Raw genomic sequence first — 20,530 nt, 5'->3', positions numbered from 1 at the left:
ATACCTCCATGTAAATTATCGCTTAGTCTTCTATAATTTAATGAATTCAGGGCCAAAGTTGTTCCGTTAAGAAAGATGAAATTGCCACAGAACTGCACGACTGAGGAGAAACATAAATCTCTCCCAGCAAGAGCGTGAACTGCTAATGTACTCACTCATCCCGCAGCCAGCAGCCTCCGTCCAGGAGCAGACAGATCTGGGTGCGATTCTGTCCTTTCCCTCAAAAGTTGGTTCCTTGTCTCCCATCTTTTGGGCCAGATGCTCTGGCTTGGGGCATCTCTTCTGAAGGGCAGCCCGCTGCAGGACGAGAGCGGCATGGCAGTGATCAGACCGCTCCAGCGTGGCTATGAATCCCGGCCAGTAAGGGAAGAAAAAGATTGCTGTTTAGGCTTCTTTTAAGTCTGTTCTTTTCACCAGTAATTAAAGTGACATTTTCCCTGCCATCTGTAGGATTTTAAAGGATGCAGTCGAGTGATCTGTCAACAGCCCTCATTCCAGGGACGGAGGAGAAAACACAACAAAAAGACCACCTGCTTCTCTGAGCAGAACCTGAAGAAATTAAAAATGCCAACCCTTGCAATAAAGGATCTGCCCTTGCAAGCTCTTGTCACACAAATAATTTTGAAGGTAAATAATACCTTCTACTATTAATGCTTTTGAAGAACAGGTTTCATCCAAACATTTCACATCGGAAATATGACCTTGTCTCAATTAGACTAGTAAAAAATCCATTTTACAAAACTAATTTGCTTCATAAGAAGACTTTTTATAATTTGAAATGGTGGGGTGTTTTTAATTCACTAGCATTGAAAAACTATTTACTTTCTCTTACATTTACCTCCCTCTTCCAGAGTTTTTTTTTTACTTTATGTTTTTTTAAGACAGTGACTGATTTTTGTAGACCTCATCTGTTGGAAATTGTTAATACCTGTCAGGTTTCAACAACGTGTCAAAAATGACCACTACCAAAAGTATCTATATCATAATCATCGTTCAGGTAGTAATTCAAATTGTACATACAGAATTAAGTTGAAAAAGGCTGTAGTTTCAATATAATACAAATATGTGTCATTTAGGAGTAAAATAAATACATGAAAATAGGCAGGAGAAGTAACAAAATCTACTTGAAAATGGGCGATGACCCTAAAAACCAGATTGACCGTTTATTTTATAAGCGCACAGAAGAGGATGGAAGAAGTCTTTTGAAAGTGTACGTATTGTTTCCTGAACAATTTAAGACTTAGAGAATAGGTATTATCAACTTCAGTAGCTAATCACTTTGAATATCCCAACACAGAAGCATTACCTGACTATACGTGCTCATCATTTTGGACAAATACGACAGTTGTACTGTTGCAGTGAGTGTAGGAACGCAAAATCCCATCGCTAAATGCCATTCAACAACAGAGAAAAAAAATCCCTATCCTAAAAATATTTTAAAATCTAAGTATGTAATTGTATGTATGAGGTATGATGTACGAAGTACATGACAGGGCTGCCCACAGACTGACGGAGGACAATTGCGAAACGAGATGCTGTTGATCACCCCAGTACACTCATACAAGGAGGGCAGGGAGGAAGGGGCTAAAAGCAGGTGCTAAGTCACTCATATTGATAAGTGCAAGACAAAGAAGAAGCGTGGATACGGATACAGATACAGTGAGAAACCAGGAACTCCACCCCAAAACGATCAGAGGGGTAAGTCAGGGCAACTAGTTTCATAAGCAGTTAAGGGCAGGAAAACATGCAGGCAAGGGCTAAGGTGGATGCGGTCCTGGAAGCTGAAGTCACAGAAGAGCAATGCCAGAAATGAAGGGAAGAAAAGCAAGAAACAGGAATGCAAACCAAAGAAAGTTGAAAGGGAGAAGCCGAATGCTTGGTAGACAACAGCAACACACAAGAGACGTGAAGAGATGAGTCTCGTCTTTGAGCAACACTACACCTGCTGCAGCCAAGAGCAGGGGAGGAAAGGAGCAGAAGCAGAAGCCTGGTCGTAACTCCAGCCATGGACTTGAGCACCAGCCTTACACTCCATGGAAGGGCAGGAAAACACAACTGCTGCAGACACAGTATCAGGTGAAGGAATGAGGCATAACAGTCCCAGGTGCTGGTGAGGGAATGAAATATGCAAAGTTCAGGAAAAACTCTTTCTTTCCTGTTTTGGGGGTTTTTTTTGTTCTTTTTTTTTTTTTTCCTTTTAAAGTAAAGAAAAGGAGGACACTCCTGAGAAAACAGATCAATTCAAGAACCAAGGAACAAGGGTGAAAGTGCGGAGAGCTGAAGATTATATATAACAAAGGCAAAATTGTGTAGGATTTCATGGATAAAGAAAGAAGGATCATTTTAACAGTCATCAAATGGATATTTGGCTCAAGACATTACCCACCATTTGCCACTCCAGCTAATATGCTTATCAGGTTTTCATAGAGGAACAAAGACACATTTAACAGCAAAAGTTAGAAAGGGAGGAGCAGCAGAGGTACAGATGGGATGGGATTGTTGAAAATCCCCTTTGATCAGCAACCCTAGGGATGAACTTGCAGGAATCCTCATCTATTTCTTGTAAGGGATAATAGTTTAAAATCAAGGAGGGGATCACACATACATTATTACATCCCAAGAGGAGCATTCGTGAAGGATGAAAAGGAAACAAGCCAACCCAATTTGCACCTCCTGTTTTCTCTGTTGCAAGTAATATCAAAGCACCTGCAATTCTGAAAGCAGAAAACCTGAAAGCACCCCATCTGCAAAAGCAAAAAAAAATTAATAAACAGAAGTATCCAGACAAGATGAGAACCTGTTGCTTGTGTCTTACAACCTCTTAAGATTAAATTAAACCTAGAAAGGGTAGGGATATTACGCCTTGGCTTCACACACTTCAAGCAGAGGGAGACTGACTTTGCCATCAAAGAAATCATTCCAGTGCTCCTCTGTCCAGTTACTTACTTCTGCACATTGCTCCTGCCTCTGTACAAGCTCAGTACAAGCATTCATACAGCTGCACAGCTACACCAGATGAGGAAACCGAGGAAAAGGATTCGCTATTTTATAGTAGCTGTTGTTTGCTTGCTTGGCCTTTTGTTTTTTAATCCTGGGTCCGTCTCCCAGGTGGGTTCTCCCTACGGCCACAACAACTCTTGTGCTACTGCATGGGATGGGAATAAGCAGCTGGGGGGCAAGACCTCTTCCTTCAGTGACACTGCTAGATAACATCAGTTAAAGTGACCCTGAAACCCTGGCCTTCAAAAGTCTCGCCTGAGGACAAGTTCCTAACACACAGAAACTGTCAGGAGCTCTTGCCATGAGCATAACCTGGGCAGTGGAATGACCCCCACCCGCTATGTGCTCAGGGATGTGTAGTAGGAGGGAGAACCAAGGCAGTTCGTAGGTGAAAGCATGCGGCGCACCCTTCTTCCCTGCTGTGAAGCCGGAGTTTACTCTCTAGGTGTGCATTAGGGTTGACATTCCCAGGGTCATGCTCAGGCATGACATTACATACACCAAAATCTAGATTTTATTCCTGAATATTTTCAAATGCAGCTCTAATTGAGAAATCACAAATGTGTGTCATTAAATAAAAGCCTGTCTCGTCTATAAGTATCTCACATTGAAACAAAGATATTTACTAAACAGGAAGAATGCATTGAAAATTCACTTTAATACATGTTTATTGGTGTCCTGCACTTTCAGTGTAGGAGGTTGGAGATGTAATAAAAAAGTTTCAAAATTTATTGATTCCATTTCATTTAAACCACTCTAAACAACCAGTGCTTTAGAGTTCAGAGAATTAACGTTTACTGTCCGTTACAAGCGAAATCTTAATATTACCTTTTTTGAGTCTGCTTAGAACTCCTCTCTTTTAAAATTCTTCAGATACATTCCTCATAGTAAACAATACATTTCAATCTGTGTCACAATCAACATTGATAAGGCCTTCTTAACCATTTTATACCACCTCCACTATTACTTCATTGCAAAACACAATCTTATTTCATACTATAAATATCCATCCATGCACAAAACACAGGGGCCAGAAGTTACACATTAATATCTCATGTAGGCTTCCAAGACTTCCTTCACCCTCTGCAGGTTTATGGTACACTTAAAAAGATATCTTTAGACTTGGTCTACTTGGTCTTAAAATACAAATATACAATATCCATAAGCATAAAAAAGTAAAGCTAGATGGCCTTACCATTTGTTATGAACTGCTAAAATCTTATACATGTACAATATAGCATCATGCTGATTAATATACATATTAGTTAAATATATCAACCAATAATGGGGATGTGGCCAAGCTTTTTTGTTTTGTTTTCAAAAAGAAACTGTTCATATACAAGTAAAAAGATTTCTAATTTAAACTCATATGGAATACCTGAACCACATAGACATCTGTAAACCCTGTGGAGATATTCAGGTTAAACTGGGGCATAACCTGCTCATTCACTTGACAGGGAACACAACCCCTCACGGGTGATACCCAAGGTGTGCTATTCCCACGAGAATGCAAATTTAGCAGCATTCACATTTTCTTCAGGTCTAGAACACTAATTTTTGCATCTTACATCTCGGTTTATACTCTTTGTATCTATTCATCACCCTCCATCAGAAACAACTCGGTACCTCAACATGGTCATAGATTTTTCTAAATAAGTAGATATACAGTACAAAGTGTAGATAGTGAAACAAATAAGCACATATATACAGTCTTTGAAAGGCATTTTTGTGACCATTTTAGCAGTGTTTATAGAAAACATTTGAGATAGTCACATTCTGCTGATACCACTGTATTGCAAACTGTCAAGCCACATTTCTTATATTAAACTTGTACTGCATTGTATATTGTACAACAGAAGAGAAAACGATCATTCTTAAGGTGTGACACAATGAAAAAAAAAATCACTAGACTGAGTAAGGTAACCAGCACAGGGCTTAATTTTCCTGAGGTTTGTAAGAATTTTTTAAACAAAAATCACAGTGACCAGGCTAAACTGCAAACATACTGTTAAGTTTTAAATATACAGTTTATACATAAGTTCTGTGCATGGTCGACTCAACTGTGTATGTTCACACTGATGTTTCCTTTAAATGACTCGCCACTGCATAATACTTGTATCTTTTCCGCCTGTGGAGATGAGATGGGTGTCTTCACAGAGAAAATCTACATTAGTTACATGACTACTATGTCCACCGTACACATGGCTTGGAGCCTAGAAAACACCATATTAGTGAGAATATAAACTGTCATAAAAACATACTGTTATAACACAACATTCATACGACAATGAAACCAAGGCATCACATCATTCTCTTGAAGTATTTTAATATTAAATTAACTTTTAACTGTAGTCTCAGTCAATCTTAAGTAAATCCCTTAGGCACATAGGTACTCCCATTCTTCTTTTTTGTGTGTGTGCGCGTAGGAAAATAACATTTTATGCATTTGTACAAGTTACAAGAGTAAATTTTTTTGGAAATACCTTACCCTAAACTGTGAACATGGATATGAGAAGAGATGTACTTTGCCAAAATCATCCCCCGTTGATAGCAGTTTTCTCCCATGTGATCGACAGACAGCATTGATATCTGTTCCATCTGAACCTTCAGGCCATACACCTGAAACACAAAGGAACTAATTAAAGGTTTTTGTAATGGAAATAAAAGTGACAGCTTAAGTTTTTGTTAAAATAATAATAAGGAATTACTTGTTTAAAAAAGAAAAAAATAAAACTATAAAAATAACTGCGGCTGAGTCAGTATGCGTACTTCGGTACAGCAGAAGACCAGATCCTAATAGGAAATCAAGCACATAAATATTTTATTTCCTCTAGTCAGCAATGTGCTTTTCACTCTGAAAAAAGAATTCTGCTAAATTACAGTCATGTGTCTAAGCCTAAAAGAATTTTCATATTTCTGTAGAAAAATAATAGTTAGTGCTTTTATTTTCCCTTCTGCTTATGTATGAGCTAACACTTTCTTCATACTACTGTAGTCTAACTACCTATGTATGATTCAATATGCTTTCTTCATATCACTTAAAGTCTAAAACCTATGAAACACGAAATTATTATTATTATTATTATTATTATTAAATGTTATTTAGTGATTACTAGATCCTTCAAAAGGAAACTGAACCTACTAATAAAACTTTAAAATGCTTTTGTTTAACTGTAAGTAATTCTCCTCCTTCTTCTAACCGCTTGAGCAAGTCCAGCAGAGAGCTACCAAGATGATCAGGGGCCTCGAGCATCTCCCTTATGAGGAAAGGCTGAGTGACCTGGGTTTGTTCAGCCTGGAGAAGAGAAGGCTGAGGGGGCATTTCATAAATACGTACAAACATCCAAAGGGTGGGTGTCAGGACGATGGGACTAGACTCTTTTCAATAGTGCCCAACGACACGACAAGGGGCAATGGACACAAGTTGAAACACAGGAAGTTCCACACAAATATGAGGAAAAACTCCTTTCCTGTGCGGCTGCCAGAGCAGTGGCAGAGGCTGCCCAGGGAGGCTGTGGAATCTCCTTCCCTGGAGACATTCAAACCCCGCCTGGATGCGTTCCTGTGCCCCCTGCTCTGGGTGTCCCTGCTCAAGCAGGGGGGTTGGATGAGATGATCTCCAGAGGTCCCTTCCAACCCCTGCCGTTCTGTGATTCTTTGGGTGCTCATACTCTACTCCTTGCTGTTCTTGCACAAAGTGTTCTAAAAGTAAACTGTAGGCTTATCAATGCAAGGACAAATCTATGCACTACATCTTTGAAGTCTCTGAATACTCACCTGTAATAAATTGTAATTCTAATAAAATCCAACCAGTTATTGAAATTTAATTTTTTTGTATGCAGTACTGCAGGGGGGGATGTTATGATTTTCAAAATTCAGATTTTATCTAATCCCTACCCAGCATAAACTACACCTAACTTTCAGAGAGCACTGACATAATCGGTAATAACGTGTGTTCTGCCATTATGATTTGGCAAAAAAACCTGCCTTGTCTTGGTGTTATGATTGTCAATGACTGTCCCTATGTCACATATCCTCTGCAGTGGCCCCCTGAAATCCTACCACCTGAGTGCATGCTCTTTCTTCGTTGTCAGGATGAAATAGTAGCTACTCCCCCTGCTTGCCTCCCATCTCCTGGAAGGGATCCCTGAATGGGAAAGGCGGCCCTGGCAGGCACGCTCCAGCTTCCCTTCTTCGGGCTACTGCTAGCACCGAAGTGGGCATCTGCCCTGCACTGTGGAAACAGCTAGCCTTCGATCCGTATGTAATTCTTCTCAAATACAGTCTTTGCATCATTGTACAGCAATTCAAAAGCAATAAGAGGAAGTGGTTCCATGTCTTCAATTACAAACTGTTGTAAATAAAATGGAACACAAAGTACTGATTTGTGGGCTGCCACTAACTTGCCGGACGTGTGTAGAAACACCTCTTTCCCAGATCAGGGATATTAAAACAGAGGCAGGGAAGAAAAAAAAGGAAGGTGCAAAAAAGAAACATGGTAATTGCTATTAGTGGAATTATGAATATGTAGAATGAAGAGACACAGAAAAGCTGTTTTAAATAACTGCTTTGACAAAAAGGAGGCTGTATGAACATCAAATGCTAGCTGAAAAGAGACAGACGTTTTTATGACGAGCTGGAGGATAACCCCTAAAGGAAATGGTTTAAGAAACAAGACTGACATTTTGAAATGGGGAAAAGATTGTATCAGGGTTGGGGTTTTTTTGAGACTCTGTGCTCTTTCAAATATTTTTTTCAGTGCCTCACTATTAGTTTTTCTGAATATGTGAACTGAAACCCCTTTGACTAAAAAAATTAGTCAACTTTTTTCTTCCCATCCTCTGCAGACGTGGAAAAAGAGACCACTTCCTTTTTCTTATTTGAAGATCAATGCCATGCTTTTTTTCTGCTCCTGTTCTGTAAAATTCATTCATTATATCTCTTCTCACGGAACAATAATTAAATGGATAATTATTCTTGCTAGTCAGCACATTATCTGCTGGTCCAATGTGCAAAACCAGAAGCAGCTATTCCAGCTGTGACTGAAGCAGATACTGATAAATGGATGATTACTTCACATTTTGCATGGCATCCTTTTCATTACATATCCCGCTAATGCATCTGCCTTTTCTACAACAGCATACAGCATAATGCTGTTGACTCACGTTCAGTTTGTATGCAAGATTAATCTGATCTTTCTGTGCAGATCTGTTCTCTTGCCTGCTCTCCTCAGGTCTCTGTTTGTACAACTGGGTTCTGCTGTTCAAGTGTGCAACCTCCTATTTGTCTCTGTTGAATTGCCCTTTTTTCATACCATTCCTCTCTATTTCTGAAGACAATTCACTAATCCCGCAGCTTCATGCCACCTACACGTTATACAGCTGTTTTATCATCCATGCTGTTAATAAATATATTCAAACAAACATAATATTCAGTTACAGCCTTCTAGTCAGTTTTGAACTCAACTAGTCTGAGCTTTGCTTTGCTTACCATGTTGTCAGGCTTTTGCACAGCATCTTAGATTTCTTCTGTTCCTGTCCTTCACCTCAAATAGTAATTTTTCCAAAACTGGGCATGTGATATGAACTGATGCCTTGGTCGCGTTTCCAGCAGCACATGGCTTTTGCAAGAGCATACAGATCAGTAAGTCCTTTAAAGTCTGCAGTCCTTCACATTTACATGTGTTTGTATCACTAAAATATCCTCCACTGGGCACCCGTTACATGCTGTTGATTTTCAGTTGAATCATCTCTAAACATTTCCAGGCTCACTAATCTGTTCCCATGCTTGTAGACAGGTGTCCAACAGATCAATTGTTCATTTCGCCCCCTGCGTTGGTTATGTAGCTCTGCAAGTGCTATGCATACTATTTCTGATTTTTATGCAGCTCTACTAGAGTGAGAAAATATTCCTAGTTTCAGTCAGCCAGTAGCTACTGAAAAAAAATCAATATACTAGATGCCTCATGTTCTCAATGATGTGATTGTTTCTTCCATGTCCAGTGGAGCAATCCCAGCAAGCATTTAATGATTTTTCATACTGGCTGCCCTGAGGTCCCAAAGTACTGAACAGTGGAGCGACTACCAACATTACTGGACTGGTTTCCAATTTATAATTTATGAGTTTCTTCACTTTATGATTCTAGCCACTAACGTTTCACTTTATCCTCTCCATATGGGCTCTGAAGGTAAGTACCTGATTCTGCAAATGTTGCATTCATTCTCCATTTCCAGTATCTTGCCTGTTCTCTGTGAGGTCCTGAAAATAAGTACTAATGGTCTTGAGATCATGCTAACCAGTTGTTTTTACAGATACAACAAGGTTCATCACACCCAGATACTTTGAAAATATATAAGTCCTAACTCTTTTCTAATCCATTAGCTCCCAGCTGAAAGCAGAGGTCTTATCCTTTCATTCATTACTGGCACTAACTGGGTTAAGTAATCAGATTATAAAAGGCCTTCTAATGAAGACATATTAAACAGGAAGAAAAAAGAGGGTTTTGTTAAACACTTCAGCTTTAGCAGTGTCATCTCTCCAAGCAGCAGACCAATGTTGTCGTTGACCATTCTTTTATTACTGTACTTGTCGCTTGCATTTATATTTGGGTTTTGTTTGTATGTCTGCTCAGTCCTCCAACACAGTTTCTACTTTCTGCATTCCTCTTCCTTGTAGGAACAGTTTAAGCAAGTTTGTGTCTTGCTGCCATTTCTCTTTCTTCTAGGCTGCCAGAGTGCGTGCCCTTTGTATGTTTTAAGGAATTACCACATCTCATCTTTTCTCCAACTTCTGGTCTTCCCTAACAGTGCCTTGGACTTTTGCAGTTTCCCTCCCTGAAGTCCACTACTTTCATTTTGTTGCTCTTTTTCCTTCCTATACTAAGGATCACACCTCTCTAACTCCATGTCATTCCTACACAAGGTGCATTCACATACTCAGCAAGTTCTTTCTACCTCCCTAGAATCAAATCTGGAAGAAACTCCCCTGTAGGTGCTTATCTAGTCCTGTATCAGAATTATTTTGAGAACTTGCTGGTTAGCTAGTGTGCTTGCAATTCCTTTCCTAAAAGACACTGGAATACTTAAAATCTCACATCCTCAGAAATTCCTGTGATTTGACCGATTCTTCTAGCTATTAAAAAAAACCTCAATTCATTTGATCTTTCTGGAAGGATGGTCAACAGTGTAACCCTGACACTATTAATACTGAGATGAAAAAAATTAATATTGAGATGAAAAAAAATCTACACTTATTATGCATTATCTTCGTAACTTCCCAGTCTGAACCTAACTGTATAGCTACAAATCCTCAGTATATATGGCACCGTGTTTCGTATATAAAAGTTCCACCACTTGTCATTACACATCCTTTTTGAATAAGTTATATCCTTTTACTTTAAAATTCCATTCATTTGATGAATATCCTCACAATCTCTATTACATTACTAAAATAATAATTGTGATAATTATTACAACTAGGAACTACTTTTATTTATTCCTGATCCCTGTTGCTTTAGCTTACAATACACCAGTTCAGCATGGAGGACTGCAAGTATAAAAAAAGTCTATGATGTTTCCACATGTTCTCCATTGGCCCAGTAGATCATTTTATTCCACAGACCTGCTCCAAAAGCTGATCTGTTCCAAGGGAGTAAAAACCCCTCTTAGGTGTGACATCCCTCTCCTACTAGACTGTATGCACCACAAGCAGCACCATATTCTATTAGCACTATATTTTGCATTAATTCAAATTATAAAGTAAGGAAAACTCACTTAAAGAATTCATAATTTCAGAATATCTGAACCTTTGATGCTAAATGCAAAGACTTTGTGGCTCTGTAACTGTGCGTCAGGTACACCCAGAGCCCAGGAATATGCTAATAGTTCTATAAGGGCCTTCATCCCTTAAGAAGAGAAACATATTAAGGTAACATGCAGCCAGTCTTCTAGAACTTCCTCCTTTTACTAAACTGTGTGTTGCAGTGAAACTCAAACACTGGCTGTCGGTTATATTTTAGAGAATGTAAATGTTTCTTCCCAGCATATTGCTACTGCCATCCCATCTTCTAGGCTCTAGAAACATGTCCTTTCTGGCTGCTTTCACACACATCACTACATCTACTGTACTTGAAACATGAGTGAAAAATCTTCCTTGCTTACTGGTTATACTAAAGCAATTCTTCTCTGTACTACTACCATGGCTTCCTATTGTATCTCGAGGACCCAAGAATTTGAGGCTTCTTGTACTCAGCTTTTGTAAGGATCTGTCTAGTTCTGTACACATTGTAGAATGAATACAAAGCTTCAGAGAATACTGGGGAAAGCAGCTCCTTCAAAACTGGCAGAAGCGAAGGAAACAAACCAGGCTGATTTTGCTACATTGTTCTTCTTTCTTCTTGCATTCCTTTCACCTCACCTAATTATTACCTATTATATAAAACACAATGTAACTACTTAATGACAGATACTGTCACCCAGTACAGTACAGTAACTGGTGCAAATGAAACTGGTTCTGGTAGGGGGATTTGGCCCAGTAGCTGCCTAAATAAACATTAATTCCATAGAACTGGTACTTTAATTCTAAAAAAGACAAGAAGCAGCTCTAGTGTGACAGAAAGGAGTGTGTGATTTCTTCCTTGCCTTCCACTTATGTTGTAATCTAATATTTATACTTGAAGCTAGCAAGAATATTAAATTAGAGTCTTTCTGGATTGAAATAAGAGGACAGATTGTAATCAAAATGGCATAACAGAAGTTCTGTATTTTTCCCTGAAATATGAATAGTCATGTTTCATAAGAAAAAGTTGGCAATCCAAGTGTTTGCTAATAACAAGAATGGCAAGAACTTGTAAGAGGAAAGGTACTTACCAAAAACATGGAATCCTAAAGTACAGGTGTAAGTGGCCCATTCTAGATCTCTAGTTGTTTCAACACTCACAACTTGTTTACAAGCAGAGGGGATCCCTACAAAAGAAAAAAAACCAACCACATGAAAACATTTTTAATTCTCTATAGATTTTTGATTGCACCAGATGAATTAAAACATATGGTCTATCTTGGCAGTTATATGGTCTCATTTAAATTTTAAATCTGTATTAGACTGCCTGTACTTTGCACAAAACGACTAAATATAATTCTTACTCACAGTATAAGATTTCATAGTCTCCTGAATTAGACACGAGATATTGTGAATTAACAGACCAATCCAGATGAGTAATGAAGCTGGAATGACCCTACAAAGAGAAAAATATGGTATTAACTGGACTAACAGTATCTCTCGATGTGACAGTATTAGTACAGTGTTAGAAAACATACTTAAGGTGTCAATCTTGAACAAGGAGAAAAAAGGTTACTTACTGAACATTTGCCAATTCTAGTGTACTTTCTTCCATTTTCACTTACGCCATATATATAAATACAGTTGTCATGGGAACCTATTGCCAAGAAGTTTCCATCTATAAACACAAAAGTGAAAAGTAATTATTCCTGTAAGAAAGAGTTTAGGCTAATTTTGAAAAGTTAGTGTGTCACAGACAGGAAGAACTGTTTTAAAGGCCTTGATACTGAAAAATGAAAAAATAAAATTATATTTTTTTCCTTTTTCACTTGCATATTGATGCATGTCTCAAGATTACAAAACGGCAAGATTATACGGCAAATATTACTGTTAAAAACACGACACTTCTGGAAGCAGCTACAGTCCATTTAGGGCTAACCTGATTGCAACAACCTGCACAGTTAAGTCATATTTGTTTTTTTCCTTCCCAGTAAAACCATACTAAGCATGTGGGGGAGGAAGGGAGGGAGAGAGGGAAAAGAAAACCAGAGTTTAAGACACCACCCATTCAGTGTTGCCAATGTTTCACAGCATATTTATTTTCAGCTGCAGTATGGCAAGTGGGGAATTATTTTAAAACAAACCAACCCCAAATTTAATAAAAAAATTCAACACTTTTTTTTTTTTTAACCAGTAAATAAACGCTCTCAAACCTGGTGAGTAACGCATTACAGACAGCTGTTCGTTTCCATCTGTGTGTACAGTGACCAAGTCTTTTGTTTCTGTGTCAAACACAAACCACCTGTTGTAAGTACAGAAAGAGGCCAATAAATCATTCCATAAGGAATTTAAATCTACTGTAATCTTGACCAACTTTTCTTCTGTCAAAATAGCATAAGTTTTACCCCAGCAAAAGAAAAACAGCAACTGCTATTCAGTTTGGTTTATTTTTACTTTAACAGAAGGTTAGTTTCTTTCCCATGTTTTTTAACCATAAAAACAATCAGACTTTGACCCTGATATCAGTCTTCAGATTCTAGACTGTTTTACTATGTGTCATGCATTAGAATAAAGTAAGCATTACATATAATGATGCTTCTCCTTTAATGACCCTCCTCTATGCTATGCTCGTGTTTAAATTGATGCCCACATTAAATCCGAGAGCAAAGGAAAACACAAGCAGGAATCAGGACCATTCTCTTTTGATAGAAGGATTAGCTGTAATTATTAATTTATTTTTAAGAGAATTATTGTATTTATTTTTAATAAACTTAATGAATTAATTTTAATGAACCAAAATTTAATTTGTGGAAACATGTACAAGGGATAAAGATAAAATTAGCATTTCAATACTTGCATCAAATGACTAAAGACAAAGATTCCTCTCAAAGCTTCTCCTTTTGATTCACTCGGATTTAGTGAATAAAATCAATTTAGTAACTAAAGTAAATCCTTTATTTAGGATTGATACACAATCCTAAATAATCTTGGCTCATAAACTATAAGCATTCTGTATGTTCTCAGTTAAGTGGAACCCTTTTCAGTACTAACAGCAAAGTCTGCCCTCAAGTGACATTAAAGGAGAGGATGAAGTTATGGTGAAGGCACTCCTTCCTCCTATGACAGGCAACCAAGGTTCGACTCGGTCTGCCGCTGACCCACTACGTGACCAAGGGCTCAGTCTCACCCTGTAAAATGAAGATACAACTTTTCACCCTGGTTTTGTCTGACTTGTTTATGCCTTACACTCTTCAGGCAGAACAAGTCTCCTAATATGCATTTTCACACTGTGTCTAGCACAGTGGAACATTCGCCAAATTTTTGTTAAAGCCTCTGGTTGTCACTACATTAGAGATAATAAACCACTTGCTAAATTTTCCAATGAGCAACTTTTTTCTATGTGATTTCCTCTGTGCTGCCCTACAGGCCTCAGACAAGATCTCCACACACATCTGCAAAGTTAACTCCTTATCTCAAACCCCTCTTTTAGCCTCTCCTTTGCCACGACGGACACAAAGGTTTAAATTTAGGTCACTGATATGGTGACAGCACCTCCCATACACGGTCTCACTGCTAACCATCTTCCTGCCCTGTCCAAATCCATCTCTTCCCACTGATCTTAGATTGCCACTGTCCCAGGGCCAAAACCACCCCTTTGTGTTGTGTTCATGCGACACTCAGCAAACACAGGGGACTGGTCCAAGACTAGGGTTTCTAGGCACTAAGGCAATACAAACAAATTTCACTCTGAAATTCAATAGCATTCATCCTCCCTTGATTTCACATCATGCACACAAGAACATGAACTTCGATGTGAGCTGGAAAAATCATGTGTGGTTTGTTGGTGCCCAAGGTGTAGCTCTGTGCACCTTACCTGCCGGTCAGCGTCCCTACTGCAACAACAGATGCTGAAGGATGAAAACCTGAAGACTGTGCTGGATCCTAAAATGTTTCAGAAGGAAGCACACTTTTTTAGCAGTCTAAGTTATATGAAAAATACAGTTCAATTGTCTGCCTCAGGAACAGAGCAAGTCTCTCTTGTTGATTTTTTTTGAGTTTTATTTGTTGTTTTTTTTTAATACAAAAAAGGAAAAAAAAAATTTTAACTGACCAAAATATTACCTAACAGAAATTTTTCCCCCTCTCTACAAGGCCACTGTTTTCTTTTCTTCATTATCTAAAAATAACTTGGCAAGTGATTTCATAACAATAACATTGGCAAAGGCAGCTTCTCAACAAATCACAAACAAGTAAAAGATAAAAATAACTTACTAAATTAGAGCTGACCTAAGAATTCAGTATCAAAGCTGCAGTTTACCTACTGTGTAAAGGACAAGCAAGTACCTTATTCAACAAAGGTATGTATCGCTTTGCACAGAGGGATAAAGCCTAACTTCTACCCACACCAACACCTTTTTCAGCACCTGCCAGTTGCAGCTTAGTGGGAGATTAAGGGCATAAACGGTGCTTCTTATTTTGATATGCAATTTTAAAATATTTTACTTCCTGTAGCGTATTATTATGGAGATAGGCGGAATTGCAGTGTTTTTCTTGCAATTTAAACATATGCCTAAAAAACAGGATAAACATTTTCTAATACTTGTTCAGTTACAAAGAATGAGCTCCAGAACTCCTCAAGTTATAGCAGAAAGTCTGAAAATAAATAGGTTATTTTTTCTTATACCTGCCAAGAATAACTTTTAAATGTAAGCAAAAAATTTCCAGTAACATATCTCACAGAAATACTTGTGTCCGTGATTTTCTATATTATAAAATAGTATCATATTTTAGCCATTTTAGTAAGCTTGTTCACATTTTTAGCAATTTGTAATTACTAGCCCTACAGGCTAGGTGTAATGGATATTATCATTCATTTTAAATAAGTGACTAATTTCAGAGACATTACTAACTCTAAAGAAATTTCAGAGAATTGTTGAGATCCAGGATTCCTATATGCATGCTCTAAACCACTCCAGTAGCCCAGAAAGGAAAATTTGCTAATTTTTTTAAAGTATAATTTCATAGTAAATGCTAAAATATTCTCTTGAATAAACCAGAGGTTCAAACAGTGAATTTAATCTGAGCAATAACTTATGCTCATAACTACATTAAAAAACTTTTACATAGATCTCTGTGACAAAAATAGGTTAACACAAAATGATTTATTTACTCTAGCCACTGATTTATGAAACAGCCTCAGACATTTCAAGTGGTTAATAAGCAGATTATTGTCAAGACTGATAACAGAAAACTTGTCTTGATAAAGCGGTATGTACTTGGAGGGAAAAAGAAATAAATCTAAGTCTAGTTTAACAGTCCTAGTGCTGTTGCCTTTTCAAAAGAACCAAGGTAAATAAAGCAGTTTCATAAATGTTTCAATAACAACAGTTTCTTAGAGAGTGTCTTATATTTGCAAAACCACAGCTAGATATTAATTGAAGCTCACTCAGTCATAATCAGCTAAACTCCAGTTCTGTTTTTCAAAGGACACAAAGGATAAAACAGTGGAAACAGTGCCCTTTTTTGAGTTGATGATTACTTAAGTAACTTCATTTCTGAGACAGCCGCTTAATAGATTTGTTCCTGTTCCCCATATTGTACGTATCTCCACTAATGATGTTTCACTGTCAATCCAAACTTCTACGTGCTCTTTTCTTTAGACTGCAAGAAAGCAAAGTGCCAAATTTTGCACTTCTCTTCATGACTATAGGCCCCCCTCAGTATATCGTTCCTGTAATGAGAAATATATCAGAAGGACTAACTTCTTATTCTCCCAGCATTTTTGAAAGAGTATGCAAGTATACAAAAACATACACCTTTACACTGAGCAGAGTAAAGGATCACATTAGTACCTGCAATTGAATTACATGATGATTTGTTTTCTGACAAAAGAGAAATTTATTAGGAAAGCATAAAAAAAATTGTACCACTGATTTTACTTTCCACTTCATGATATTTATAAATAAGACTTGCACAAAACCAGTCATGCACCAATTTTAAATAATCACATTAAGTCTCCTAAAAACCTATGCTAAAGACCAGAAAGGTCTATGTAAAAGTTTCCAGTCATGTCATTGTTCAAGTCACTTTTAACTGCATGTGAAGGAACTGCTGCAATCATATGTGTTCATACTCCATACAGTACAATACAGTACGCTGCTGTTATTGTATTTCAAAACACTTGTTTCCTCAAGTTAATAGTTAAGATTATTGACTTAAAATATCTTAATGATATTTGAGAAGCTCTATAAGAGGAGTAGAGTTGTGTTTAATAAATTTATACCTCTATAATCTTGTTCCAGATGGGACGATGGGTGGTAGCATCCCACAGGGTAATGTGTTTGTCATGTCCACAAGTGAAGAACTGAGGTTTAGAGGAATGGACTGCAAGTCCCCAAAGCTCATCAGTGTGACCCTACACAAGCAGAAATGGTTCTTGACAAGAAGGACAGTACCATCAAAACTAAACATATTTAAACAGGATTAAAATGACCAAACTGTATATTAAAGCATTACAAAAATATGTTGGCTTAGATAGATGTGCATTTATAATGTTATTTATTGCCAAAAGGACTGTAATAGTAAACCAAATAGATGTGTATTTATGAAACTTAACCTTAAGCAATACCTCTACTGCTCTTACAGGCTTCAAAATGTTCTTGTAAGGCAACAGCTTACCTGGGTAATTGGGAAAAAGTCTCCTGATAGCGTGCCCTGTAGGACGAAGTTTCTGGTGGTTCCTATTAATACAACATCCCCTTTTCCCTCTGCCACTGTTCTTATTGGACCAAACTGCTCTGGAATCTGTGACAAACAGGTAAGTCAGACAATTTGTCAAGCATTGCTATTTTTAAAGATATATGGCCTAGCAAATGCATTGTAATAAATGTTGCACAGAGAAGAAATGAGATGGATGGATATATACGCCTGACTTTCAAAAATTTGTAACAACTTGCATCAGCTCAGTAACTGGCTTAGTAATACTTCAAGAAAATACATCCTTATCTACTGAACACTCTGTTTGTACAGATGAACTAAGAACTTCAACAAAATGAGAAGGTTCCTTCATGCTGTGTTAACTTGATCATAATTTAATTGCAGCTGTGATATCAGACTAAGCATCTCTACTCAAAGACAGTGTCAGGCTTTGTATCACTAGTACTTTCTTGCAACGTATGTTTCTTTAATTGCAGCCTAGGTTCTGAAAGAGTCAGTGCAAATCTCCAATAGAAAGTTTAAGGGAAGATGGTAAAATTTAAAATAACAAGGAATATCACTGTATGAACAGATAACAAGGACGCCATGGTTAGAAACAGCAGAACAAGCGGGTACGTTGTGCTGTGTTAAAAACTGAATTACCAAAACAGACATGCCACTCCAGATGCATATATATTTACAACTTTTAATAATATATAGTAGAGTTGAAACCTTCCTCAGAGCTTTATGCTGATTGTTCTTTTACATTCAGTATGAAAACAGCCATGTAGTTCTTGTCCAAATAAGTTCTGGTTTAATCTTTTAAGTTCCTACGTGGCAACGGAATTAATTTTCAGAATTTCTTTTTTAAATAAAAAACAACACTAACCAAGAAATTAATGAATAAAATCTATGTACTAAAATCCCCCAAAATTCTCACATCATTTTGGAAAAGATTAAAGTACAAAAACATTTTAATATTGCAATACTGTGAAATAAAAAAAGACCTCACGTTATTAATTGCAAAGAAAGGAAGAAATAATATGAAAAAGTACGAATACAAGATTTGTTTTCCAATTACAATAGATCTTAAAAAGGAAATATTATGTTAATGAATAGGCTATCAGAGGAATGACCTGATGACACAAATGATACTGTATTTTACCACTGATTTGTTTTCCCACAGAATACACATCCATAAGAAAAACAAAATTATTTAAAAAGCTCTGTTCAGAAGACAGCTAAAATTTCATTTTGAAAGGCAGAGTAATTTCAAGATAGGTGATGTCACCTCAGTTTTGTGAAGTTTTTGGTAATTTCCATTCCAAGATATCAGCTTTCGGTCTTTTCCACCTCCTGATACTAACGTGCCATCTCGCAGCATACACAGCGCAAATATTCCACCTTCATGTGCCCCTTGAACTGCGTGGCTTATTCTGTTGGTACCTGGATAGATGGAGAAAAGATATGACTACGGAAAGCTTGCTAGCTCCTTTTCCCCCATTGCTTTTTTTCTCCATTTTTTCTACCAGCACCTGCCAAGGATTATCTCTGAGCAACGATGGGAATGTAGCATTGCACCAGGAAGAGACTGAAGTATAGATATTCACTTAGTCTAGTTCAAACACAAAGTAAAATGGGTTCATTTAAACCTTTCATGGGGGTTGAAGCTAAACTGCTTGACATCGCATTTGACCTACGCACCTTATCAACAAAGAAACCACAACCCAGTCACTTGTTATCCTCCAAGGATATTCCACAGCCTCCAGGCATCCAACTTGCACTAAAATCTGACTAAGCTAGCAGTCTTTGCTCGTCTGGCAGAAGGTGCTGAATCACTCCCCCAAAAAGCCTGTACCTCTTCATTGATGAACTTGGCTTCTTCAAGTACCTTCTCAGTCTCAAAACACCTTCAAATCAACTACATTAGATTAAATATCTCTAATTTGATGAACTATCACTATTTTGAAATATAAAGAAATGATTACTAGCGATTCTATTACTGAAATGCGTGCCTTGCATCGAAGCTTGGCTAACTTTAGCACAAGCAAGGGGTTGATGCAACTTAGGAAGAAACAACTGCTTTTTCCTTTATTCTTCCCATTTGCTTATACCCACACCTATGGATGTGATGTGTCAGTTACAAGTGGTTTCTGTTAAGAGAGGTTTTTGCTAAGGGTACTCCAAACTGGTGGAAGCAGCTCTCGCTTGAACATAGAGCTCTGAATCAAAAGTAGTAAAGAGACAGAAAGTACCCTGTACTAAGATAGCAAAACAAGAACAACATTTTCATCCATCCCAAAAGAACCAGCAAAGGTGAGGAGATCTTGCAGCACAGAAAGTACTCCCTTTCATTCCTGGGAGAAAGAGCAGAAGAGGCTGCTTGCAGTCAAGGCAGAAATTAGTCTACTGGTAAAAAATGGCAAACCGGCCCCCGAGCACCGCACTGAGACTGCCATGCCAGCAGCTGCCACCGTCTCCCTTCTCTGTTGGCAGTCCAAGGTAACAATCAAGAACAGGGAGGAGATGGGACTATGCAATTTCTAAACTCTGTTTGGAAGGAAAAGTGTTGAAGTGTCTTGCTTCAAACTATCACAGGAAAAAAAAAAACCAACAGGGAAATAAAAGAGGAGCTGAGTTACAAACACCATATCCACCACTTTACTCAACAGTAGTGTATTGGTCAAAGCCACAAGGAGACAACTGGCTGATGGTCCTTGGATGAAAAACAGCCTACAAAACCAGCACAGTAAGGCTCAACTGTGTAACTGATTCACAATGTTGCTTCCCAGTTCTTATATCCTTTGAGTATCTTGGGAGAAGGCACTGAGTAAATAAGCAGCAGCTGTCATCCATATCCCCTTTTACTTTACTAATAAGGCCTCCTTTAGGGGATTTTCCTTATTCCTATGCATGGCATCTCACACGCTAAGTAAACGTTTAGGATGTTGCTGCTGTTTGCCCTCTGGCAGGCATTGCCTTCTGTTGTCTGAAAAAAAAATTTTCTTTCTAGAAAATGCTTTTCAAGAAGTTCGTCCTATCCATCTGTTCTTTTAAA

The 20,530-nt window shown here is 37.8% G+C and overlaps 1 protein-coding gene across 5 annotated transcripts in view; it reads right to left on the bottom strand.

Moving 5' to 3' along the window:
- Positions 1–3,650: 3,650 nt before the first annotated feature.
- EML1 (EMAP like 1) overlaps positions 3,651–20,530 on the bottom strand; it is a 130,132-nt gene continuing 113,252 nt past the window's right edge. For all 5 annotated transcript variants that reach the window (XM_075103894.1, XM_075103893.1, XM_075103895.1 and 2 more), the window contains 10 exons: positions 18,764–18,918; positions 17,455–17,580; positions 17,060–17,191; positions 14,651–14,718; positions 12,990–13,078; positions 12,357–12,454; positions 12,145–12,232; positions 11,868–11,963; positions 5,489–5,619; positions 3,651–5,213 (listed from right to left, as the gene is read on the bottom strand). In XM_075103894.1, coding sequence (XP_074959995.1) covers positions 5,088–5,213; positions 5,489–5,619; positions 11,868–11,963; positions 12,145–12,232; positions 12,357–12,454; positions 12,990–13,078; positions 14,651–14,718; positions 17,060–17,191; positions 17,455–17,580; positions 18,764–18,918 — 1,109 coding nt within the window. In that variant the 3' untranslated portion in view covers positions 3,651–5,087. The remainder of the gene's footprint in view (positions 5,214–5,488; positions 5,620–11,867; positions 11,964–12,144; positions 12,233–12,356; positions 12,455–12,989; positions 13,079–14,650; positions 14,719–17,059; positions 17,192–17,454; positions 17,581–18,763; positions 18,919–20,530) is intronic.

Source organism: Phalacrocorax aristotelis, chromosome 9 (genome assembly GCF_949628215.1).
Source record: "Phalacrocorax aristotelis chromosome 9, bGulAri2.1, whole genome shotgun sequence".
Taxonomy (NCBI): Eukaryota; Metazoa; Chordata; class Aves; order Suliformes; family Phalacrocoracidae; genus Phalacrocorax; species Phalacrocorax aristotelis.
The sequence above is the reverse complement of the archived record's forward strand: the minus strand, read 5'-3'. Positions and strand labels throughout refer to the sequence as shown.